A 26,089-nucleotide genomic window follows, 5' to 3' on the forward strand; every position below is an offset into this window, starting at 1 on the left:
CTCAGACTGCAGGAGCTGACTGAGGTAGGAAAAGTCCTGGTGATCTCCGTGCTGGCTCCCAGATTTTCCTGGGCACATCGACAAGACAGTTCTGAAACAAAAGACAGTGGCCTAAGAGCTTCCAGTGGCATTGCCTTGCAATATACCCACAAATCCAAACGCAATTCAGGCCATACATCAGATACAGTCAACCACTTCTAACTCAACACCGCTACGCTTGAAGGGCAGAGTGAGGGTCATGGGATTACTCTGAGGAAGTGTGGAATACCATGCTCTTCAAAAACATAACTAAGTTGGGAAGTAACGAGATCACCATCCGCACTTTTCTCCTTGTTAAAAGATTGCCATTTGATACTGTAACAAAATTAGGAAATGCTACCAATTTTCCCTTTGTGCAACTTCCTCTCCGTTGTGACTGTATGTACTGCACACTCCGGGAGTACGACTGCTGTGCCAGAAGACGTGGACGTGGTTCAAACTTCACCAGGAAAAGACGACGAGGAACAGCAGCCATAAGGCAAACCATCCCACCGCCAACAATAATTAACAAGCATTCGCTGCGCTTAGCTGTTACCTTGCATTGGAAGGTCTCAAAGCACTGTACAATTAACTAACGGGAGTCACTGTTACCTCATGCCACAGGCTACATTGTGTGACTGCTGCCCTGGGAGCACTCAGTGCCACGCTTCTCTGCCACTAGATTTGCCGTTTTACATGATTATTCTCTGCAGCTTTATAGAGTAACTGTATGACATGAGAGAGGATGGCCTGGCCAGCTATTTCTGCTCAATTACCTGGGAGAACCGATAATAATTTTGTCAACCTTAATACTTAGCTGCTGGCAGAAGAGTTTACCTTTCCTTGATACAGCTGAGATTGATAAGGAGGGATGCAACTGGTACTGAAGGCTGTGTGGCACACTGGGGTGATGAATGGCTCTTTTTGACCTTTTCGGACTTCACGCAGGATCTTCCCTGCTGACAGCTGCAGGGGATTGGACATGACTGAAGAAACTGCAAGGCTTTGCCCATCGAAGTCCATAGAGGAAGTCTGAGGAGGTGCAATAGCGCTGAGAACCGGGTAGTGGGGAAAGAGGCAAAGGGAGCAGGAGCGACTGCAATTTATATTTAACATTGAATTTTTCTGGCCTTCCACGGGTGCTGTCCACATACTACCCCAGGGACTGTTTAGCCTAGGGAGGCTCAAGGGAGATCTTATCAATGGGTGTAAACACCTGAGAGGAGGCAGTAGGGAAGGCAGAGCCAGGCTCTTCTCAGTGGTACCCAGTGGCAGAAAGTTCTGCCAAAATATAAGAGAAAGCTTTTCTGCTGTGAGGGTGGTCAAACACAGGAACAGGTTGTCCAGAGAGGCAGTGGGGTCTCCCATCTCTGGAGATCTTCAAAATCCAGCTGGACATGGCCCTAAGCAATCTGCTCTGAGCATGGGGTTGGACCAGAACATCTTCAGAGGCACCTTCCAGCCTTGGTCATGCCTTTGAGCCAATCCAAATGTAAGTAAATGCATGTCATCACACTGTTCAGCCAGTTGTGGGGATTTTACTCCTCCGGAGATCTTCAGATTCAACTCTGAGTTGAATCATCTTACCTGTGTTGTTTTTTGTTAACATTTACCTCACAATATTTGTTTACCAAAATAAGCTAACGGTTCTGTAGTTCTTAGAGAACAAAATCAAAATATGAATGCATTCCTACTACGACTCTACATTTTGTCTTCTGGATTTGTACAAGTACATAAGCATTATTCCCAGACATTTTTGCTGGCATCATCAAAAACATCTATGTATGAGAACAGCAGCCTGGCATAAGCACGCTCATGATTGATTCAGCTCTGCAAGACCAAGAACAAACAAATCAATATTTACTTAAAGGGTCTGAAGAAGTTTGTTTTGCTGTTCTAGTGCAAAGAATTTTCACCGGGTTCATATTTGACTATCTTATTTCTGATCAGATTTAAACAGGTACACGTGAAATGTGTATCTTGGGGACCACTGCTATTATAAATGTAATTTTGACTAATCTATCTGGTTCAGCCTGAGAAAACTAAAATAACAAAGTGTTAGCCTTTTCACAGCTGGCAAATAGGAATACCTAGAGATCCAAAGGAATGAAGAACCTAGAGAAAGTGGCAAGCTTCAATACTGTGAACATCTGCAGCAAGGGTGATGCTTCCAACCCGACTATAGTATTATTTTACTACAAGACAATCTCTGCTTTTGTTAGAACACATTTCTGGTGAGCCAAAACACCTTTGGTGATGCTGAATGAAGCTATAAGAAACTTTTATCCAAATAAAAGGATAGATTTCCATCGACTCATGCTGCTGGTCAATCCAAGAATATACAAAACAGCCCTCATTGAAGACAGAAGATGCAAGATGATATGGAGCTTTATATCTACACTAGCAACAAAAGGAAATCACAAGAGCAGAGTAAGTTTAAACTCCAGACACTTCTTCATATTTCATTTATTCCTTGATTTCTAATGTAGACTAAATAATGACTTAATATGGGCCTCCCAAATATATTGTCAAAGCTATACTTCCAGAAGGAAACCCCATCACTGCCTGGATGTCCCCTGAATTATATTGGTACTCCTAGTGTTACAACATCGAGCAACACATTCCCATTTTTGTTCAGAGAATGAAGGAAAGGAGATTATCTATTTGATATTAACGAAACGAACCCCCTCCAGTTGAAGAAGCTTCTCATTTTGCTTATTACAGCACAACTTCAGTGTTTCGGTGATTCCCTGACTTTACACGACCCCTTCCTGCATCACTTATTCAGAGGTCCTAATGAATACCCATCCACGTAGCAGCGACCTATTAAAAGTCTGCTAGATTATAGCAGGTCATGAGACGGATGTGAGTCAGTGTCATGCTGGTGTGAGATGCAAACACCTTACTGAGCTGTATAAATAGAAACACGACCTGGAAGAAACACAAAGTTAAATCTCTGCTCGGTTAGAAAGAGCTGTGCCAGAACTACGTGTCCAGCTTCTGGCACTCTTCAGGAAAGGCTGGAGGGAGTCTGGCGGAGCACACGGGAATGACTAGAGGTGTAGAAAACATGATGCACGTGGGAAGATTAGAAGGAACAGGATGGTTTGTTTAGAGAAGAAAAGATTAAGGGCAGAAATTGAAGCACTCTTGAAATACATGAAGGGCTGCTGTAAAGAGGAGCAGAATAAACCTTTCTTAGTATTTCTCAATGGAGAGGACAAGGAATATCAGGCTTGATTTACAGCAAGACTTAGATGAAGCATTAGGCTAGACTTTCCAATAAGCAAGGTAACAAAATAGTGCCTCTGACAGCCAGGGCAGACTGCAGAACCTCCACCACTATCGGGTATTTGGAACAGGTTGGAGAGAGGCTGTCAGAAATGACACAGGCACAGGTAAACCTGCCTGGCGGGCAGGCGACAGCCTAAGCCACCCCTCAAGGTCCCCACCAGTTCTTTGGTTCTGTGTTGTCACTGTCAGGATTGAGCAGACAAATTATGCAAAATTGCCGGTACAGAATCTGCAATACCCACCACATTCCACGAAGTTATGCACTGACTCATCAGCAGAGAGCTGCTTGAACGATTGTCCCATGCTGCTGCTAGCCCCAGGCCCACACACGTCAGGAAGAGCAGCTTCCACTTCCCTGATACCGAAATCTGAATTGGACCAGTACGCTCCCAACTCACCGTCCTCAATTACATTACTAACAATTTATTATTCCCCATGAAATAAAAAAACATTGCACCAGTGAGAGGACAGAAGTATTCAGTGAAGAAAAGAATTAGCCACACAAAATAGCCAAATGCCTTGGACAGCCAGAAGGTGTCTTTATCTGGCACAATTCTTTTTTCCTGGGTCCTTCAATGCTGACATCCATTCCGTCTCACTCGTGACACACTGGTCTTCAACGAGAGATATTAAGCCTTTAAAACGAGGAATTCAGGAATGCCAAACTGTGGCAAAAATAGGTTTATGTTTCTGCTCTCACACATCAAAATACACCGATCTGAGAAACACGAAATGACTCAGCAACAGCTTGGACTGCTATTAAGATACTTCTGATCATGTTTGCCTGGAATGAAATAGCTATTTCAATTATTTTGCCTTCCTACTCCTTGAAAAAAATTAAGCAGCTCGCTATCACTTGCAAATAATCCTACAATGTAGATAAGTAATAATTGGTTTTGACTGTATTTAACTGAGCTCTGCCATAACGGAGTGGACACAAGGTTACGCAATATCACACAGTGCTTAATCTCATTCTTGTCAATAGTCAAAGAACTGCATGACAGACACAAGACAGAGGCATCTTGACATAATGCCTGAGCAAAAATGGTGACCCGACTGCATATATTGAATTTTGATTAAAAAAAAGGGGGGGGGAGGGGATACTGAACTTAGCTGACAAGACCCCAGTTTTTAACAAATGCCTTACATGATGCTGCGCTAGGATGCTCCTGCAGAAGCAGAGCAGGCCCATGGGACTCATATGTTTTAATTGCCTCCAGCTCCTTTCTACAGAGCTCCTCTGCTGCTTGGAGGCAAGGCTGAGGGTAGTGGCTTACTGGCTGAGCATCCACAACCACACGACACCTGCTCTGCAATCTTTACATAGGCTGTCAATAGGGTGCTGGGTCCATTTTAAGACTGTCCAGCTGAATTAACAGAGAAATTAATTAACAGAGAGAAGAGGGTCTATCGACTTAGTGGAGGAAGGAGAGAAAGGGATGGTTTCTATACCTGAGCCCTGCTAGTTGTGGCGCGCAGCTGTGCTGTGATTTATACACAAGCCTAATGTTTTAACAACGTGTATTAAATGACTATCAAGAAACGCAAGGCTTAATTTTATCCCTTAATGTCAGTGCTGTAAAGTGCAGAGGATGATACTTTTTCATCGGTAAGTGCTGTTAGCCTCGAGCTTCTTTCTTCTCTCACTAGAAGCTCAGTCTTTCACTTTTCTACTTCTTTAGTCTGGTAAATAAGGTTTCCTAACAGAATTACCGTTCAGGTTACACAGTAATTTATGGTACTGTGTGCATGTAGTAGGAGAATTTCAGTGTTAGAAGCAAACACAGGAATATCCATGAACATGTTCGTATTTGCTTCCAGGCATCAGGTAGTTATCTCAGTTATTTGTTGCAGAAAGAAATTAGGGAATAAGACATAATGTTGTGTTCTGAATTTGCAAGTGCTGAATTAGATGACAGCTATTTCTGTAAGTGTGTGTGCTTATGCAAAGAGAATGCAGTAACAGAAGAGTGACAAGCAAAAACCACGCAGACAAAAAAAGTATGTTTCCTCAACCAACTGTAGTGTTTAGTCCTCAACCCCCTCTATAACCCGTTTTCTCCCTGTCCATACTCTTCTGTTGTATGTTTCTCTTCTAAATTGAGTACATTATCCATCAAACCCACAACAGTTTACCAGATAAAAAAAAAAAAAAAACACATTTTTTTTACTTTCAGATTTGAATCTCCCCTGCTCCAGGGCCTAAGCTATTTCTTGCTTCTTTTTTTCCCAATTCATCTTTGAATTCTACTCCTCTTCAGACTTCTGTTTTTACATTTTGCTAGTATTTTATTTCCTTTGCTTTTAAATCTTATTGACTCTTTTTTCTCCTCTCCATTCAGTTTCTGTGAAATGTCATTCTTTTTCCCCATGCCTCCACTGTTTCTCTGCCTTTCCATACTCCCCCCCCCACGCATTTTCCACACACACACTCCTTCTGCTGTGTCATTCAGTGCTGCCTGATACCTCACTCTTACAGTTAACTGTGGCTCTTGGTCCTTTGTCAGAAGAAAGCCAAAAAATCACTATTAGCCTCTGTCATGCATGGAGAAAAATGTAAATGTCAAATATAGCTATCTGTGGAAACACAATTATAATAGTATATATGACATCGGTATAGAATACAACATAAAAATTTTGAACAATATCACACAGCGAGCATGAGAAACTTCTTGAAGACTGCCACCAAACTGACCATACCACACACTTCGAAGACCACCAGCTTCCACCCCAAGCCCTGTGCCTCTGCTGGCCCTGGTTTGCTGATTGAAATCCTCAGGCGGCTCTGGATGCTTCGGGAGATTCGGCCACTGCGTGTACTCAGCAGAATGGACGCAGCACCTTTTCTATATAAACGCCCTCTTTCTGATTGCTTTATTTCACTCCTCAGACCCCGTTACTCACGCTAGGAGCACATCAGAGGCAGCTCTGCAGAGGGCAAAGACACCGTGCACTCAATACCTCCGCTTCCCACAGGCCAAGGAGAGGTGCTGACAGACTCTAAGGGGTGACCTGAAAGTACTCCATGGCTATGATGAGCACGACGACTGAACTGTCAAGGCTTAGAAGTTAACTTTGAAATTTAAGCTTCGTAAACTTTGAAATTTAAAGGAGATTGAAGGAAGGTGGGAAAGTAAGGATCTATTTCTGGATATAAGAAACTCCTCTGGATATGTTTTTTTTTTATTAAACACAAATATTGTAATGTCAGTATTAAAGCTTAGGTTGCTTTTTCAGAAAAAAAAAAAGATGATGCTACACTGGAAAACAATTTTCCAACAGCACAAAAAAGTACAGAGATATCTGACATTGCCTTTGTATAAAATTATTTTTAGCAGACAATGGCAGATTACTACCACTCTTTAGCCATAAGCTTTTGAAATCCGTATTTCTGCAACAGAACATAAAATGTATGTGCACTGTCAAACCTGCATCAATCAAATCTCCAGTCCTGGCAGGATCCCCACCAAAACCTCTTTACTACAGCACTATTTACTGGCAGTTAAACAACATGCTTGAAATTCAACATTTTAAAACCTAAATTTTCTCCTTTATCTCTACAATTGGATATTCATCTTCCACCACGTTGAGCTGAATTCTGGTGGCCATTATCAAGGCATCACAATCTCTGAATTTGAAGGCTGCTTAAAATAAAGATTCATGTTGCCTTGCTGAAGAGAAATGGAATGGTTCTGAAACGCAGACCCAAACCATTTCAGAATGCTTTCTAAACAAATCCAGGTTTAAATAATTCCCTTTGTTTCACTTTTTACTTTAGAAAACTCCCATTTTCAACTCCCAGTTGAAATTCACCAATTTAAGCAAATTAATGCAAAATCTGTCCGGTGTGGCTTGGGAAAGCATGGACAGAAAAATGTACATTTTCAAGAAGCTGGCTAGGATCAAAAGCTTTTTTTTTTTTTTTTTTTAAAAAATCTTTACTGGTATCTCATTTAAATCCTCTGTGGCAAAAACTGACATCCTGGCTGTGTAGTGGCCTGTGTAAAATGAAATAATGAAATCAGTAGAGCTCCAGCTAGCACCACAGTGTTTAACATTACAAACACCCCATTTCAGATAAACGGGCAAATTCTTCCACAGATGGCTTTAAAGGGTATAGAAAGGGAATGAAATCTCACCTCAAAGGAAAACCCTTCCATTTCAGGCACGGGTCAGATAAAAAGCCCGACATGGGAACCTTGAACCTGGGGGTGCACCTCTTCAGTGGGTATTTTGCAGATCTCCCTTTGTAAGACCAATCCATCAAGTGTCTTTCATAAACACTATGTTCAGCATGAATAATCTCACATTACACTTTAAAAAGTCTTAAAGGAACATGTTCTAGGCAGGATTCGGGAAGCTCCTTCCTCTGATAATTTCTGTATCTTTTTCTAAGAGATGGAAAAAAAAATAGACCAAAAATGTGGAGAGAAGTAACCTACAGTAGCGTTGAAATGCTAGGTAGAAGGAAGAGGCTGAGGAACAAGTAATGTCATCCAGAGACATCTGAGGGGTTGAAAGAAAATAATTTTCATTCTCCCCCAGAAATACACTTGCTGGACCTGTCAGTGCCCAGGCACTGCACGTCATGGCATCTTGTTTGTCTGAAAAAGAACCCGAGGCACCTCTCTGCTACAGATAGGAAGGTCACCCACAGGTGGTGGGTAACCTCTTACGATGCCCGCAATGTCCTGCTCCTCGACTGAAACCACACCATCAGGCGGTGACGCCGTTTTGCCTCCTCGGTGGTACATAACTGCAACACAGCTAGCGGAAGTCAGTCAGGCCCATCGGTTCAGCCAGTTACTGAAAGAAAACCCGAGCTGGGCTAAAAGGCCGTAACATCCTAGCAGATGGTGATGCAAGAAGCCGCTTGAACTTCTGTACCTTTTCCTCCGTCATCCGACAGTGACATTGCCGGAGGCACTGCAACTGCCAAAAGCACACCATGCTCCATCGGCCATGAAATGGGACAGAAACGTCGCTGAGAAAGCACGAGGAGAGGATAAAATACCGTCTGAACAGGGGGCCAAGACCACCATTTTAATGGTCTCTTACTGCTGTTTGCACGAGCAAGCAGAGACTGAGTGAGCAGAATTAAAAGCAGAACTGATGGATTTCCCCAAGCATACATAATGAAGCAACACTAGAAACGTCAGAAAAAGAGGTACCTGAAGAAGACAGAGCAGAAACAAAATTTCCCCTTAACAGTGAAAACACAGGGGCTAAGGACTGCTCAAGTACAAGCGCCTTATCTATACCTAGCTTGTACAAATGATATGTTGTTTCTGCAAGAACAACATTTCACCTCTCTCTCTGTGAAGTACTGATTACAACATAATAGAGATTAAAGAAAGGATGAAAACAACCATCCTTCCTAACGCACAGTGTCTTCTGCATCAAGAAGGTCAGATCCTCTTAATTCTTGCCTGAGTAATCCTTACTCATGCAAAAACTCACAATTAATTCATAGGGGAAAAATGCTGTATTAGCCTAGAAGTCTGAAAACCAGCAGAATCCAAATGCCTTCTTCACAGGAGGGCAATGTTATTCAACTGACAGCATCTTTCAGGACAGTCTTAACTTTCTTAAGAATATGTGAAGCCTTAAAACACTGAGACTGTTTAGCAAAGGACCAAAACATCAGGGCACAGCAGCTGAGCTAAATTAGCATTTACTGAAATAAAGCAGTCCCCTTCCTGCCCTGCCTGGAAAAGACCAACACCAAACCCACAAAAGTAATTGTAAAATTTCCTCAAAAAGCCTTTCTTCAAGGGCAATCGATTTCTCATATGTAGGTTACAATTTGACTTATTCAGAGGAATAAATACCCATATGGGCAGCAGTGGCCAAATTTCAATGTGAATGGATTTCACTTTGTGCTGGAAATGTTTGCGCAGCAGCATCAGAAGAAGAACGTGGGCCACAAGAAAACATGCTGCAATGAGCCATGTGAGACTGTGCACAATCAAATTACAGGAGGTAGCATTTTCCAGCAGTTAGAATCACAAGGCATCGCTTCTATTCTGGGATGTACCTGGCCTTCTGTTTGACCTTGGGTAAAAAAAAAAACGCATGCACTCTCTCTGGGCATCCCTCTCCTCGTTCGTTAAAAGATGCAGGATCTAGTTTGGCAATGCACTAATTAAAATAATCCCGTATTAGGAAGGGAACTTTTATCAGTGGTCACAAATTTTGCTAAAGCATGAGCACACAGGCTACAGATCATTATCATCTTGCTCACTTAAGGAGCACAATATTTTAAAGTTTCAATTTTTATTAAAGTAAAAAATGAAGTTGTTTTATTAACACAGTTTAAATATTTTCATTTATTTCTTTCACTGCACATTTGAAATTACACTGTGGTGACAGAATAAATAATACTACGGAAGTACATCTAACTTACTGATTAAAACATCTGCAAGGGGACACAGACTACATCTTAATGCAACCATGGCAAAATAGAGCCTCTACGATTGTCCTTAACTCACCTGCCAGAGAGATTCCACAATATGTGCACACCTGTGCTCACCTGTGGGGAAATTTAACTCTTTCCAGCTGCAAAGTCTAATTTTTCAGCAAGCAAGCAAAGAGGGAGAGCTTTCCCCTTCTTTGCATTGCCTGTCAGACCACATCAGGAGGTTGCACCTGCTCTCCCAAGTGCAAGGACTGTTCAGGGATTGCTCTCAGGGGTGCAAAACAAACAGAAGGGGGAAATAAACGAGGCAGTGGGGTCCAGGGTGTGATCTCATAGAGCTGGTATATCGCAGTCCCCCCAGAAACACAGACATAGGTACCGGGACACACTCCCCCAGTGCAAGCTGAACTACAAAGGTGGCCTAGACCTCTGTGAGGAACCATCATCCCCTCAGACCGGTCCTGCCGCATCTACAAAACTTTCCTCTCATCGGAAATGCTGTCGGAATGAAAAGTTTGGACATGTTATGTTTACGAATAACGTAACAATTTCTATGTTTATGGTACTTCAGACAAAATCCTGTTGGCATGCTATGTTAATTGCTCAGTGCTGAAATGATTTCTGCTCAAGGTAATCAAAAAATTCACCTGGCTTAGCATGCTCCATGCCTCCTCTGGATATGCCGGAGCCTCCTCGGTGCTCCATTAAATGGATTTCCTCGGACTCCGACTGCCATGACCGGCACTGGACGGGGCAGGCACTGCTTCTCCTTGCAGCATCTACTTACTCCTAACAGCGGCTCGCTCTCCCGGGAGGAAGAAGAGCCAGCAGCACACCAACTTGCAAACCGGGGACTAACAGAGGGAGCACAGATCGGACCCGACACGGGGACAGGACCCCAGACCTAACGAACGCCGCTCGGACACCGCGCTAGCCACCACCCCAGCAGACACCAGACCCGGTGCCGTTGATGTCAATGCTCGTTCCCCGGGCCCTTACCTCCATGCCCAGCCGCTGCTTCAGCACCAGGGCGGCGCACAGGTACCCGGCGCGGCCGACGAAGAGCTCGTCGGAGCCGCACTCGAGGAAGGAGAGCGGGGCGCACACCTCGCTCAGCTCCCGGAACTTGCCCAGCGGCCGGGCGAAGTCGGGCAGCCCCAGGGCTCGGTAAACCAGCGCGGCCACCGCGTACACGCCGGCGCCGCCCAGCAGGAAGGCAGCCCGGGTGTCGGCCTCGCCGCCGCCCCGCTCCTGGTGGCGCAGGCAGGCGTCCACGACGCGCCGGGCCGCCCGCAGGTAGGCGTCCCGCGACGGGGCGAAGAGCGGGCACTGCGCGACGTGGTACAGCATGTAGGCCACGCCGGCCACCCCGCCGTACAGCCCGCCCTGGCAGCTCCCCAGGGGCGGCAGCTCCCGCAGGATCCGCTCGATGGTGGCCGTCACCAGAGGCACGGCCGCCTCCGCGTCCGGCCCCGCCGCCGCCGCCCCCTGGTAGTCATCGAAGCGGTTGGCGAAGCAGCGCTGGCTCGCCATGCCCCGGCTCTGCGCGGCGGGAGGGCGGCGGGCGGGGAGGCGGCGGCGCGGCAGGGAGGAGCGAGGGAGGCGGCGAGGGGCCGCCGGGGCGGGCGGGACGCGGCCGCCGTGAGGGGCGGTGAGGAGGCACCGACCGCAGCCCCTGCCCGCAGCACCCTCGGGGAGCCCTGGAGCGGTCCCCGGGCTGAGGGGGTGGCCGCTGAGGGGTGGGGGGACCCCCCCGGGAAGAGGGGAAGGGTGGGGGAGTCCCTGACAGGCTGGCACAAGGGAGGCTTCGGCTCCTTGCTGTCATGCGTGAGCCAAGCAGAGCTTGTGAGGAACGGGTCCAGGGCACTGGATGGATTCCTGGTTAACACAAACAAAACCACCACCAACAAAGGAAAAGCTTGAGGCGAGCGCTAAGAACGACCCCTGTGTGAGGGAAATACACAGTTGTCACATCTTCCCCTGGGTACGTGAACTGGTGCAGCAGAAGTGAATTTATCATCAAAAATCCTTGACTTCTGGTCAGCTGGCAGCCCCTGGCACTTCCTCTAGTAGATGCACCCTCAGTGATTCAGGGCCTCCCCATGGATGCTGGAAAAAGCATTTTGCCAGAGGCTCCAGCCAGTGCTGGCACGGCTTTTAGCAAGACCAAAACCGCTGTCCTCTGGACGCCAAAATATTTTCCTAGAGCTGTGGCTACATAGCTCCTTTGCACATAACGCCTTTCTTCTTCCAGTTCCCAGTACACAACAGCAGGACAAATAATGTGGTTTAGCTCAAAGAAACCCATTGCCTCCGGTAGGCTTTGGATTAAGGCACTTAGCAGCAAACGCTTCAAGCACCATGCTGTTGCTGTTGGATTCCTTTGAATTCAACACGTTATGGTCAACGTTTTTTCCTCAGATTAGTTTTTTCCTACATTTCCCTAACAGTTCCCTACATTTCTCAAACGGATAGATGTTACAGTGGGTTATCAGCAAATGCTACACATGTAAGCTTAAGAAATCAAATTACAGTTGATACAAATCAAAACATTTCTTATAAAGTCATCTCCTTTGCATGCATGTTTGGAAACTGTGATGTGCTGAGTTGTAACAATAGATGACACCATTGGCATAGAAATGTAAGTTAATAAACAGTAAATTAACCAAGATACTTGGTTGTCAGTCTCTGAAAGCAAAACTCCTTATACTTCTCTGAAAATGTTCATGGTGCTTCTAGGTTTGTACTGGCCCATTCCACAAGTACTGATATGGACAGACTTTTGCCCATTCCACAAGTATACATATTTGCAATGATATGTCCAGCCTTGAGTGTCCAGGCTTAAAAAATGATCTTGTAAGTGAAATTTTGGAAGTTTTGTTTTTTCATTCTGACACATTTTTTTTTCCCCACATTTTGAGGATGCTTGTTTCATATTTTCAGTCTTATCATTCACATTTAAAGGGCTGATATGTTCCTGCAAGCTTTTTGGGAGGGAAGCGTGTCGGATGAGGTCCTCCCATTGATGGTGAAGGAATCCCTTTGCTGGAGGTGCTTGTCTCCCTGCACTGAAAGAAACCAAGCGAGTCTCCTTGGCTTAGGTACATCTTTTTGAGAATCTCATCAAGTGGAAATGGATCTTTGCCGCTCTCAGCAGCAAAGACTTCAAGAAAAATACAAACTTCACAGGAAAATCAGTGCATTAGCAATGCTATTCTTAAGCAGGGTCAAGTAAGACTGCTACAATATTTTTTAGAAAGGATTCAGTAATCGCATGCAGAAGAGGAATGTCTTCAGTGCTCTCAAGAGTCTTTTGACAAAGTGAAGAGTGCTTAGACACTGTAGGGCTAGCGGAAGTCATGGAGCAATCAACAAGAAATGAGAACAACAGTTTCTGCTGTACTTTTTTTGTACAGGAGTATTAAACCACCAAAGGCAACAGAAGAGCTGAAGAAAAATTACAGAAATGCTTCTTCTAGCTGTATACAATTTTTTTTTAAATTGACTAAGTCTTAAACTGCATGTGTTTTCATGTATGAAAGTTTCATGCTTACAGATAAGATGTGTTCTGTATCCTTTTCACTCAAACCATGCATAGATGCACTCCTGATATGACTGGAAGAGAAGGATGGATCATAGAATCACAGAATCACTAAGGTTGGACAAGCCCTCCAAGATCATCAGGTCCAACCATCCCCCTACCACCAATGTCACCCACTAAACCATGTCCCTAAGCACCACGTCCAACCTTTCCTTGAACACCGCAGGGATGGTTACTCCACTACCGCCCCGGGCAACCCACCCCAATGCCTGACTGCTCTTTCTGAGAAGAAATGTCTCCTAATTTCCAATCTGAACCTCCCGTGGCATAACTTGAGGCCATTCCCTCTAGTTCTATCTCTAGTTACCTGTGAGAAGAGGCCAACAACCCCCAGCTCCCAACCACTTCCTTTCACGTAGCTGGAGAGAGCAATAAGGTCTCACCTGAGCCTCCTCATGTGTCTCTCATCAGATCATAGCCTGAGGTGCGCCCTCCTCTGTAGTCCCAGAGAAATTGTTGGCCTGTGGTGTGTGGCTTCGGCTTGAGAAAAAAGTGAATTTCCTCTCTTTCAGCCCTCTGCACTCATTTGTGTCCCCTAGGCATGCTATGCTTCTGGAAGCCACAGAGCTGGAGACAAGCTGCAGGTTATACTGAGAAAGGGTGTGACACAGGTGTGGTGGGTGGAGGTAATGGGTGAGGAGGGACTGGAAGCCTCAAAGCTGTTCTTCCATCTGAATAAATCTGTCCTTACAGAACGCATATTCTGGGTATGTGTTTGTCGCACGTTGATAAAATGTAGAATGATGGAATAACTGCGGTTATTCCATGGTTGGGAGGGACCTCAGGGGGTCATCTAGCCCAAACCCTGCTCCAGGTAGGGCTGACTACTTGTTGGTGTAGTTGTTCCTGCATGCTTGTTCGCTTCCACGTGCTTATTTACATATTCCTTTAGGGAATCAGCGCCATCTGATATCTCTGACAGGGCACAGTAGTGTGTCCTCAGTTGTAGTGTTGGGACTGGAGGCACTTCCTAACAAGTGTCTTAAAGGGTAGTCTGTCATTTGTCTTAAGTGCTTTTTTACTGATGTATCAATTTAGTGAGCCTTCAGGGTTTTTGCATACCCACACGGTTGCCAGTTTTGTTCGTACACTGCATTCCACCTCTCTCCTGAGCTAGAGGTGGAACATCGGGCTCATACCCAGGCTGAGCTCCAGCAACAGATGTGTGATTAGTGGTGTGAACTGCCACGTAGCTCACATGAACAGGGTTGTGCTAGGGGCTGTTCAGGCTGGTTTGAGCACACTGGCTCTTAAATTCAACGCTAGTTGAATTCCCAAACTACGTATGGAAATCAGCCATCAGTACGCCATACTGCCCAGTGCTGCTGTTCCCTCTCAGGAGAGCTTTGCCACTGCAGGTCATATTTGCAGCTAGCTCCTCTCCCTGCCTGCTCAGGCTTTGTCCTGAGTATCCACACTCCTATTGAGTGGCTCTGGGGTTTACAGGACCACCTCTGACCCTGCCCTGCAATCAGCGCATGGTTGATAGGCAGCTGGTTTTGAGCATTTGACAGAAGTGGGTGAATTAGGCAGAGCTGTTTCATGTCCCCATTAGAAAAGGAGTACCCATTTTCCCCATATGCCCTTTGTCTACCTTCCCTGCCATGGGTTCCTGAAGAGCGAAATGCCACTGCGCACTGCAGAGACCATGCTAGCAGCCAACACACAGAGAAGTCTGAGCAGGAGTGACAGTCCCACAGCAGGGGCGGTCCCAGGGGCTTCACACCATTGTCATTCACCCGCCACATCCTTGTCCTGGCAGTCTCTGGCTGCTCAGAGACTTACACTTATGGTTTCTTACCGTAAGTATTTTTTCATTTCTCAGCTTGGGCTGCCCTGTACTATATGGACTCTGCTCACCAGCCGTACAAAAGCTTTTGAATTTTCATTCCTTGACAATAATTGACAGTGATGTGTGAACCTATTTTGAAAATGAAGTACTTCTTGGCATCGCACAGTGGAAGCTCTTTTCCTAAGCCAGCCTTTTACTCCGTTACTTGTGCGTGGTCGATAATACAAACACGATTGCTGCATGACAGAAGTGATGTTTTAGTGCACGTATATTGCCATTTCATCACAAGGAAAGTTGTCTATCAGAAGATAAAGCACACCATTTCACAGAGATTATGTTAAATACTGTGTCAAATATTTATATTGTCCCACATCATTTGAATTCCAGTGGGATTACAATGACTGCTCTTGTGCTTTTATGCAGCAGACCGACATTCTGGGACTTGCATGTATTTGTTGTTAAACAAGCCGGGCTATGAACAGTGAAACTAATAAGATCTGGCATCTTACTGGTTTGTTTTCTACTTTTCATAGTGGCCATCTTACTCCCAGGCCTGTCTTCTGTCGGCATTTCTCACCGTGGTCTCTGCATCCCAGCCAGGCTGTTCCCATTTGGTTGGTGAGTGGAGTTGAGTTATAGCTGGCCCGTGCAAGCAAGGGGCTATATTGAATTGCTTCTTGCTCCAAGGGGGCACTAAATTTCTGTACACAGCTCAGTTTCATGAAGCTTAGGAATTGAATTTCTTTGAGGCTCTGTCTTTATTACCAAATTTGGTTGAAATTGGCCAACAGGTGCAAAATTACGGGAATAGTGTGAAATGATGAAAAGGTAGATGGACGGTTATGCATGACCGTGTATGCCTTGCTTCCTTTGGAAATGAGGCTAGAGAGGTTTTGTTTGGTTTAGTTTTAGTTTTGGTTTTTGTGTTTTTGTTTTTGTAACAAGATACTGAAAGTGTGGGCAGAGGCACTTATTACTTACAGAATTACTTCTGGTTACAGAATATCACATTATCCCCTTGAAAAGGCAGCCCTACTTTAGAAATGGTATCAGTACAGATAAAAACATAGCTACTGTTATGAAGTCTCTGAAGATTTTTCATTGGGGAAAAGTATTACATTTTTTCAGTACCTCTCTGTATGCTGATTTGCCCATTTATAGACAGGTGAATCACCACACAGTTGTTGTCAAATGCCGAGGCTCTCTGCAGAGCAGGAAGTTTGACATTCTAAGTTTGGGCTTATCTGGCAAAAATCTGTCTTCAAAACAGCATATGCAGACCCCATCCTGAGCCACCCACAGGCATGGTTATTCCTAGCCTTCCTTCCCTTGGCTTGAACCTACTCAAACTGGCAGGACGGTGGAGTTCTTTTTCTCAGATGCAACTCTCACAATCTTCAGTTTCTTTGTCATGCAAATTGTGTCCGATTTTGTATGTTCAAGGTGATTTCTAATGAACCAAGAGTACTTTTGTATGCTTAGAGAACAGTAGTTAATTTGCAGTTCTCTGCATGGCTCCAGCATTAGCCAACACGACAAGGAAGCAAGAAATCCCACTGTGCACTCCATTATTGATATTAAAACAAACTAGTTATTTTTGTCTGACTAATTAGTCTGTCAGTACAACACACATTGTCAATTTTAAATGTCCTTTTGTGTATCTATTCTACCATTGATGTTAATGTGAGACCCAAGATTTTAATTGTAATGTTTTGGTCAGATCCGGAATTTGGAACCATTTCAAAGTACAAGAGCAAAAATCAATATCTGAAATCAAGTAATGTTTTTACCTGAAAGCAGCTAACATTTTTATCTGTCACATTTTACTTGAATTTTCTTCTCTGTGCGTTTGCTGTTCCCTTTGTGCTGCCCAATCTCAGTAATTGTTGTGATGGAAATGTGAGACTTTTATTAACAAATCGTGCTTCTGCTTGCCAGGGCAGGGACCTCACCCAGCAGGCCTCAACGTACAGCACCTGCAGGTGATGAAGAAAACTGAGGATGGTAACCGAGCTCATTGCAGCCCCAAGATCAGGCACAGCTGCAAGCACAAATATAAAAATGTTGGAATTTCAGGCTATGTGACCAAATCTGACAAGAAAATGTCCTGGGGTCTTGAATGCAAGTAATGGTGAAGTTGGTTTTATGTCCTTGAGGAAAGTAAAGTGCTTGTAAAGAAACAAGCACCCCTTAACGGTATGCCAGGAAGTTGGATACATGCTGATTCTAATGTGGATAGAAGGTTTCCGAGTCCCAAGTCATCAAAAACAGTACAGAATTTGAACATTTTAAAAATTTCCATCTTTGCCACACATACTGACCAGATCTAACATCTCTTAGCTTGATGAATTTGAGAGGCTCAAGTGCCAGGTAATACAACGTGTGTTACAAGATATGTACTTACACATAGAAATACTCTATTACCCAGAAACAAAACTTCTTTTAGGTGTTGCTGGTTTTTGGTTTGGTTTGGTTTTCCTTTTTTTTTTTTTTTTTTGGGTCAAACTAGCAACTTTTCTGCAAAGCTGGGTTTGCAAAAATGAAAACTTTCATATGAGACTTCTAAGAACTTTCTATCCCAGCTATTTTCAGCAGACCCCAAGGAGTAAAGAAGCCTAGGTTAGGGCACATGAAGTCGCGCAAAATTGCATAGGTCTAACTTTGTGCAAGGAGGAGCAGCCTGGTCTAGGTGCTTTCATGAGTTAGCAGAATACTGACTTCTCTCCATGGGATCCCAATGAGTTATACTTTATGATGGCAGACCTAGAAAAACAAATTAACCTGGCTTAGCATGTATAGTTATTTCCCCCTCAAACAATAAAACAGGTGACTTAATTTAGGACATTGAAAATAAATTAGGTTGATATTCAAGAGAACTCCAGTTACCTTGGAAATTTTCCAGATTGATACATTTCAAAACACAACTCTCAATGTATTCACAGCATGGCTGGGTTCATAAGGGAGCTCTGGAGGCCACCTGCTCCAAGCCCTGCCCAAGCAGGGCCACCCAGAGCAGGCTGCCCAGGGCTGTGCCCAGGCGGCTTTTGGAGATCCCCAAGGAGGAGCCCCCACAGCTCTCTGGGCAGCCTGTGCCAGGGCTCCTCACCCACACAGCACAGAAGGGCTGCCCGGTGCTCAGAGGGAGCCTCCTGGGCTCCACTTTGTGCCCACTGCCTCTGGTCCTGGTGCTGGGCACCACTGAAACCACCCTCTTTGCACCCTCCCTTCAGGTATTTATGGACACTGATGAGATCCCCCTGAGCCTTCTCCTCTTCAGGCTGAACAGCCCCAGCTCTCTCAGCCTTTCTTCACAGGAGAGGTGCTCCAGTCCCTTCATCATCTTTGTGGCCCTTCACTGGACTCTCTACAGTAGCTCCAGGTCTGTCAAAAGAGAAAATACCAGAGGTCAGAGTTTTTAATTCTTAGGAAGCCTGAAGCAACGTATGGAGTACTTTTTTCTTAATACAGTGATAATGTTTTCTTGGGAAAGTGCCAAGAACATCTCAAAATCAATTTCTGTTCACATTTATTTACAGCTCTTGTGATTAGTATGCCGTCTGTCTTCATTTCATTGCTACGTTAGTCTGATGGGATGCATAGAAGCTGTGCTAGACTGCTTGATGAAGATTCATTTATCGGAGTTTATGCTATTTTGCTTGTTCAGCATCCCAGGGGGAGGTAATAGAAATGTGAAATACATTGTAATCTGTGTTGCTTTTTTTTAGTAAAAGCAAGCTACAAAGTCATAAATTGCAATAGTAGGAAGTATTGGACTTTGAACAAAAATATTTTTGCTTTATTTTTTTTTCCACCCTCAAATGTGTAAACTGTGATCCAGCAAATGTTTACACCTGGGATTTAGCTTATATATATGAATGGTACCTCACTGTTCTCAGTAATTATTGTTTGCAAGATCATGGTCTAAGATTGTTCCAGAACGCCATTAAGCGTTTTTGTTTTTCTAGTCTTCAGTTTGCAAATGCCTTTAAAAAAAAAAGCTGGAAGATGCATAAAAATAATTCACAGCATCATGAATTATGCAGGGAGACATTCTTGTTCCCTGTAGATAAGCAAAATGTTCAGGTACTGAGATATAAATTTTGGATTACAAAATTTGGCTCTGATTCAGAAAATCATTTGGGTCAGAAGTACAGATAACATCCTTAAAATAAAGGATCTGTGTCTGTGGGAAGCCCCCAGAGGATCAGTTCGGGAAGGACGGCAACCCGTGGGAACGACCCCACGTGGTTACTATAATTTGCCTATAAGCCAGATGTTTGAAGTTTGTTAATTAAAAAGGCAATGTAGAAAAAAAGAACTTATATGTATATGATAGGTATACACAAAAAAAGTATATATATGTATGTGTAAGCTCATTTTAAATTTGAAAATAAAATTTGCTCTGGCAAATCTGCAAGTCTTTTTAAAACAAAAGCACTGCTTTCTCTGATTATTACCTTTATTTTTACACCTTATTAGAAACAAACACAACCAAACAGTTATACCTACCCATATACCCTGTGTTTATTTGCTGGTTTGCACAGTGCTGTTGGTGAAGTCAGTCTGTTTTGTTCCACTTCATTGCTTTCAGCACTTTTGCAAAAAAGATGAACCTTGACACTACTTTTTAGAGTCACAATTGGTTTATATGAATTTGCCTGCATTTGCCATTTTCTCTTGCTGCCTGTCCTTCTCTGTTCCCCTTTTTCAGATTCAAAACCTGGAAAAAAAATCCATCAGCTTTCGGAAATCAGGCATTGAAATACAGCTTGGTGAGCAGCCCCTCTGCTGAAAGGGATGCTGGGCTCGATCATCAGAAGTCACTGCAATAAAAACTTCTGCCTTTGTTCTTGTAAGTGCAGCTGCTGTTGCTGGCAGGGCTGGACTGGCTGGCTTTCTGGATGACCCACATTTGGATTCTTGTTCTTCAACACACAGTGGCTTTCACAGATGTCAGTGCTGGCTACCTACTGTGGAGAAATTAAACCTCTGCACGTTAGCCAATGTACAAACTGTTCCCTCTCTTTAACATCACTTCACCTTCCAGTGTAGGAAGGCTCAGAGGCACACACTGGGGTACTTAGTCACATTTTCCCATATGCACCTTTAGATTTAGCTGTCATTTTGTACAGGAGATAGGTTTAAGTCTAAAATATCTCTTCTGATTAGAACAACCCTGCATTGGTAGATCAGACCGATATTTTCAATGGGCTTGACTCCTGTCTGCAGTAAGGTCCTGGACTTCCATTTGCATCAAAGTCCTATTCTTGCAGAATGTTTCCTGGAGCTGAGTCTGTATCAGTCTTGGCTGTCACTCCAGTTGCTTGGTCTGTTAAAAAGATGGAAAAACAATATATCCAACCTTGTTAAGCACAGGAATTTTCCACTGGCTTCCTCCCACCACTGCCATAGAGGGAGTTTCTGAGTGAGAGGGGACTTGTTCCAAGCATTTTATGGCCCAGTGATGACCTCTTCCTAAAATAGCACCTGAAGATCATTAGCTTCTGGAACAAGATAATGAGCTCCTACTCTCCCACCCACATACCCCTGCGTGTATGTCCTGGGGAGTGTGGGCACCCCCAGCTCACTGTCAGGCAGTGAGTGGAGTGTGAAAGGAGCTCTGTGGCACTCAGGATATGTTTTGCTGCCAACATATGACCTTGTATCCCTGTTCCTCACCTTATTGCCCACAGGCGGAACTGTTGAATATATGAGGTGAGGAACAGAGGTTTACATGCGTTGGCAGTGAGATTATTAGTTAATTCACTCCTGTTTTCACTTCATCCCCTGGCTGAAAACAAAGATTTCTGAAATGCCTTCTTCCAGCAAGTAGCAGAGAGAAGACAAGTTCTATGGAAGGTACATAGCTGGATGTGTTTTTTTCCACCAAAAACATGCACGGCCTTACTTTGTTAAATGTTTACCATCTTTGGCGCTTGCCTTTCAGTCCCAGAAAACTCTTGTTTTTCTTCTCCCAAGCAGTAAGATTCCCCGGCAGTAAGATTCCCCGTACAGGGTGAGGAGGCACTCCGATCACCAGGCAGAAGAGGTGGTACAGCAGCCAGGAAAGTGTGCTATGACATAGAGCTCCCTCCCTTTGTTGTCTTTTTCTCTTCCCTTGTCCTGCAGGCCAGAGGAATCAGGGCTGGCAGCTGGAGCAGCTGGCTGCTTCTGGGAGGTGGGTTTCATCTATGAAGAAGGAGAGTGTGGTAAATCATTGCAAACAAGTCAGATGTAGATGTAGCCAGGGGAAGTGTGAGGTGAGCCAAGCGTATTAGTGTCAGTCTCACTGTGTGGGATGTCAGGTCTTCATATCAGAGGCATAAAGGTCTTCATATCAGAGGCACAAAGGTCATTTGTGGTTTTGGAGCCTGTTCCTTAAAGCAGCATAAGCATGATTAAAGACTTGAAATTAAGCTGGTTTACTTTAAAATCATTTCACAAGATGCTTCTTTCTCCCACCTCTTTCTCCTCCATGTAGGCTGGTTTTTAATGATGTTAGGAATTAGTAAGAATAATATCGCTTCCAGCATGTGGCATAACTGAGATTAGTTAAGAATTCATGAATGCATCTGGAACAAACAACCCCATGTTATTGAAAATAAGACCAGTTATGTGATTAAAATGAATGCAATCAAATTTGAAGCTTCAGGCACTGCAGCTAAACAAACTGATATATCTAATCAGCAAACGATGCACTTTTAAGGAACATATTATAATTTAGAATGAAGAAACTACTTTAAAACTGTCTTCCCCATCCAACGAATGACTGTGCAGCAATATTTATACAGTCATAAATAGAATCTTTTAAATGGAAATCATGAAGGTTTTCTAATTGGACTTTACAGTTTAAAACTTTGCACCTAAGAACTTGATACAAGGGAGACATCTGGTGAGACATCCCCGTAATGCCATGCCTCCGCATGGAGTCACACCCGCAGAGCAGGGCTTAGCTTGCTTCAGTAGAGATTTCCTCTGTACCCTTCAAACACATGTATATGAGATACCCCGAAAATTCTTGTGTCTTGGAAAAATCTGACTTCTTTGTCATAAATTGTCAATTGAAGTATTTGTAACATGGGCCTCATGGACTTACAGAGCTGCTGTTATGACTATTACAGAGCGTTAAGTGACACTGCGGGTGTGCTGTTACCCTTGGTAAGTGAATAGGGATCCAGAAAGGAGAGGCGAGGTGAGGTGAGGCGAGGTGGCACAAGGAGAGGAGAAATAATTTCTGCATATGCCGTATTTTATACTTCTCTGTGACTTCTGCATTCACAAGCAATTTCTTATAATTTTTTACAAGTTCCCTGTTATTCTTTCATTTGAGGCATTTTAATCAAAATGGCAGTGATGTTATAGGGTAGTAAACACCTTTTAGAATTACTGCGGCCTTCAAGTACCTGATGGGGGCCTACAAGAAGGCAGGAGAGGGACTCTTTGTCAGGGAGTATGGTGATAGGACAAGGGGGAATGGTTTTAAAGTAAAAGAGGGGAGATTTAGATTAGAGATTAGGAGGAAATTCTTTACTCTGAGGGTGGTGAGGCCCTGGCACAGGTTGCCCAGAGCAGCTGTGGATGCCCCATCCCTGGAGGTGCTCAAGGCCAGGCTGGATGGGGCTTTGGGCAGCCTGGTCTGGTGGGAGGTGTCCCTGCCCATGGCAGGGGGTTGGAACTGGGTGATTTTTAAGGTCCCTTTCAACCCAAACCAGCCTATGAATCTAGGATAATTAAAGATGCATGTTGTATTTTGTTTAATGGCTGACATGTTAAGTGCTCTAGATTCTACATACAGACTCTGCTTGTCTTGAAATTGCCGTGTTTAATGGACACTGAAATGAAAATGCATTTCATTTGTTCCACACTAATGCATTTTTACCCTCAGATATTGCTGAAAGAATGATGTAAAGCATCCATGTCCTGCTGTGGTGGCTGTGTGGTTGGCTGTGTGCTGCTGTTCGGAGGGTGCTGGCTGTGTGATAACCTGGCACCTTCCCACAAGCTGCCTGGCACTGGGCACCACATGGAAATGTCAGCTGTCCCACGGAAAGAATGCATTTTGTATCATATTTTTCTATCTGATACCCTTTCTGGACCTTTCACAGAATATTTTTCATGCCTGCAGGAAACTTTACATTTCTGTTCATGCAAGGGTGTCTAGGCCAGGCTACTTCCATGAATGAGAAAGGCCAGGAACATAGTCTGCTTCTAAGGCCTGCCCTTCAACTTACCCTGCTTTGGGAAAGGGTGGTTGTGATGGTGGAATCATTGGATGGGACTTTAGTGAGTCTTGGTCCCACTCCCAGCCCTTCTTCTCATCTGCAGAGTGAGCAGAGAGGTGAACTGATCGTGGGCAGGAGAGCAGCTTGCCTGGTCAACAAGGCCCGGGTAACTGATGTGCCTCTTCTTCAGAGCTGACATCCATGAAGATGTCTAAACCATGCTCAGGTAGCTTGATAAATGAGACTATAAAAGAAAGGTATGAAAAGCTAATAGTAATTTATTACCATGGCATTTTATTATTTTATTCCTATAAGCATTTATATGGAAGTGGCACTTGTACTATGCAAAACTGTGTTTTAACACGTTTTTGAGTGCACATATTTGTCTGTATGCCTCAGTGGAAGCACAAAGCAAAGGTGGTCTGAAAAATTAAAGCCATTCCTAAGTTTGCTGTTATATTTGTGTCAGAGACCTAGATAACTGTTGTGTTTTTTTAGTTTGTTTGTTTGTTTTGCATTTACATTTGCATTTGTATTTGCATTTGCTATTTTTTACTTGCTGGAAACATTTCTGGTAACCACATGTGAGAAATACTGCAGGCACTGTATTTTTTTGCACCCACAATTAGAAATTGAGCAACTCGATAGAAATCCATTAGACCTACTTACTCTGTGCTATCGACAGGTCTGTTCTGAGATCAGCTGTCCACTTCGCAGCAGTCTAAAGTAATAGTTAGACTGCAGGTGAATCTTCACTTGAGGCTCTCTTGACAAATCCAGTGGCTTTCCAGATTTCTTCTTGTGTATAAACTTCAAGTTGAGGTGTAGGGGAGGTAATTTTAAATGACCCATTCTGCTGTCTGTTTGTAGTGCTGACTCTCAGGCTCTGGTTGCGGTAACACATTGCCCTTCTGCCTACAAGATTTCAGTGCTCCTGGGATGCTGCCCAGCCTTCCCTTTCCCTTCCTTGGAGCAGCACTGTTTGCACTGCTTCTTCTCCTAGCTCCTATCTTCAGAGCTGTGAACATCATAAGGTGTAATGACACACGCTACTAACAGTCACCACAATGCGTATCACTAAGCATAACTTCAGTTTTCACAATGAAAGTTGCTGGTCCTGGCAGATAAGGCTGGACATAGTATTTACACTCTGTTATCTACCACAGACACAGCAAAAACTTGCAAAAATTAGCAGAACTGTATACAGTCTTTTCATTATAAGTGTCTCATAGACCCTACTGAACACAGCCTGCAGAGGGCTGCTAGGTAACATTTCTCGAGTCTTACGAAGGATAGTTGAGACCATTCTCTTTAAATGTAACATCAGAAAAAGATTTTAGACTTCATCCTATAATTGATGATGTTTACCTTTCCAATCATGGCTGATTTTGTTTAGAAGAGTGTGAAGTCAGCACTTGTGGTTCTGTTATATGTTAGGTACTGAATGATACATATGCATGGCAGCTACTTCAGAAATCTTATTTCATTGCCAGTTTTCTGAAGAGAGGAAGGAAGACTATAAGGTTGTCAAATTCGTCTTAAAGCCGTCGTACTGGCCAGAATATTTAGAAAAACAAAGAAATAGGCCCTCAGTAAAAAATACACTGAGATGCACTGCTCTTTCATCAATCATTTTCCCTGCTAAGCTATATTTTCAGTTTGAGTTTGTAGGCTGCCCTAAACAGTAGGTTTCAGCTCCCTGCTTGTAGCTTGCTAGATTGTACTGCAGTGCACATAATAAAGATTGAATATTTGCTTCTGCAATAAAAGCTACCTAATCAGGTGGTGAGGACACAGATTCACAAATCAGAGAAACTCATCTCAGCTCTTGCCTTAGCTAATGACCTACTCTGTGCCTTCAGTATCTGTGGCAATTTCTCAGATATAAAGTAGGGAGAGTAGTACGTGTTTTCCATTATAAAGAGAAGAGCTTCTTAGGTTAAAAATATTTTTGAAATGTTACTGTGATTTTATTATGTTTTAATTCCCCGTGATAAAGAACAATGATATCTGTAAATGAGAAGTGAAACATTACTAAGACATAAAAGGGAAATGGAATTTTTACAACTCAAATTAGGACCAGTATGAAACCCTGTGGGCTTTGGTACTGAGCTTTTTAAAATTAGATAAATAAATCTACCATTTTAATTGGCATATTTTTTCTCTTTAACCTTCATGACTTCACTGAGTAATGAGTGAAACAACCAAAGAATGATATGCCATACCTATATGCAAATCATTTTTAACATGCTTATTGCAACAGATGCAAAGATTTAGAATCACTACAAAAAGAAAATTTTACTTATTGTGTTTTTCAAACACAGGTACACATATGCACGCTGACCTTTTAGAATTACTGGTGGTCTGAATAACCACAAGCAACAAACAGTTTGGAAATCTAGAAAAAGTTAAACATAAGAACAAGACAAAACAAAAATTGTCCCATCCTCTATGATTACTTAACTACTCCAAAATAATTCCTTTAGACATTGTTCTCTTCACATCTTCAGAGAGCACAGCATTGTTTATCTGCTCACAGGGATAAAACCAACTGTCATTGTTCTTTTTATTCTGTATAAGGGAGATGAGTTAATATTTCTTCCAGATGGGGAATTCTGCCTCATATGAGGAAAGTTGTCAAGAACAATCAAATCAAACAGCAGTATAAAATACGTAACAGAATCCCTCTGAAAAATTGAAGCGAAAATCTTTGCTATATTCCCATTCTCTTTTGATCAAATGCA

General features: G+C 43.5%; 1 protein-coding gene and 1 long non-coding RNA gene across 4 annotated transcripts in view; one reads left to right on the forward strand and one right to left on the reverse strand.

Annotated features, from left to right (window-relative positions):
- Positions 1-13,890, reverse strand: part of LANCL3 (LanC like family member 3) — a 39,815-nt gene extending 25,925 nt beyond the window's left edge. For 2 of the 3 annotated variants that reach the window (XM_080576286.1, XM_080576285.1), the window contains exons 1-3: positions 13,715-13,890; positions 13,285-13,345; positions 10,730-12,798 (exon numbers count right to left, since the gene is read on the reverse strand). In XM_080576286.1, the coding sequence (XP_080432412.1) occupies positions 10,730-11,263 (534 nt within the window). In that variant the 5' untranslated portion in view covers positions 11,264-12,798; positions 13,285-13,345; positions 13,715-13,890. The remainder of the gene's footprint in view (positions 1-10,729; positions 12,799-13,284; positions 13,346-13,714) is intronic. The other variant, XM_080576284.1, reaches the window with a different exon arrangement.
- A 1,798-nt stretch (positions 13,891-15,688) lies between these two features.
- On the forward strand, positions 15,689-21,237 carry LOC308187891. The gene is made up of 3 exons (XR_013944987.1): positions 15,689-15,741; positions 17,062-18,502; positions 19,835-21,237. It is a non-coding gene; the product is annotated as an uncharacterized lncRNA (long non-coding RNA).
- Positions 21,238-26,089: the final 4,852 nt, after the last annotated feature.

Source organism: Anser brachyrhynchus (genome assembly GCF_964034855.1).
Source record: "Anser brachyrhynchus genome assembly, chromosome: 1".
NCBI lineage: Eukaryota > Metazoa > Chordata > Aves > Anseriformes > Anatidae > Anser > Anser brachyrhynchus.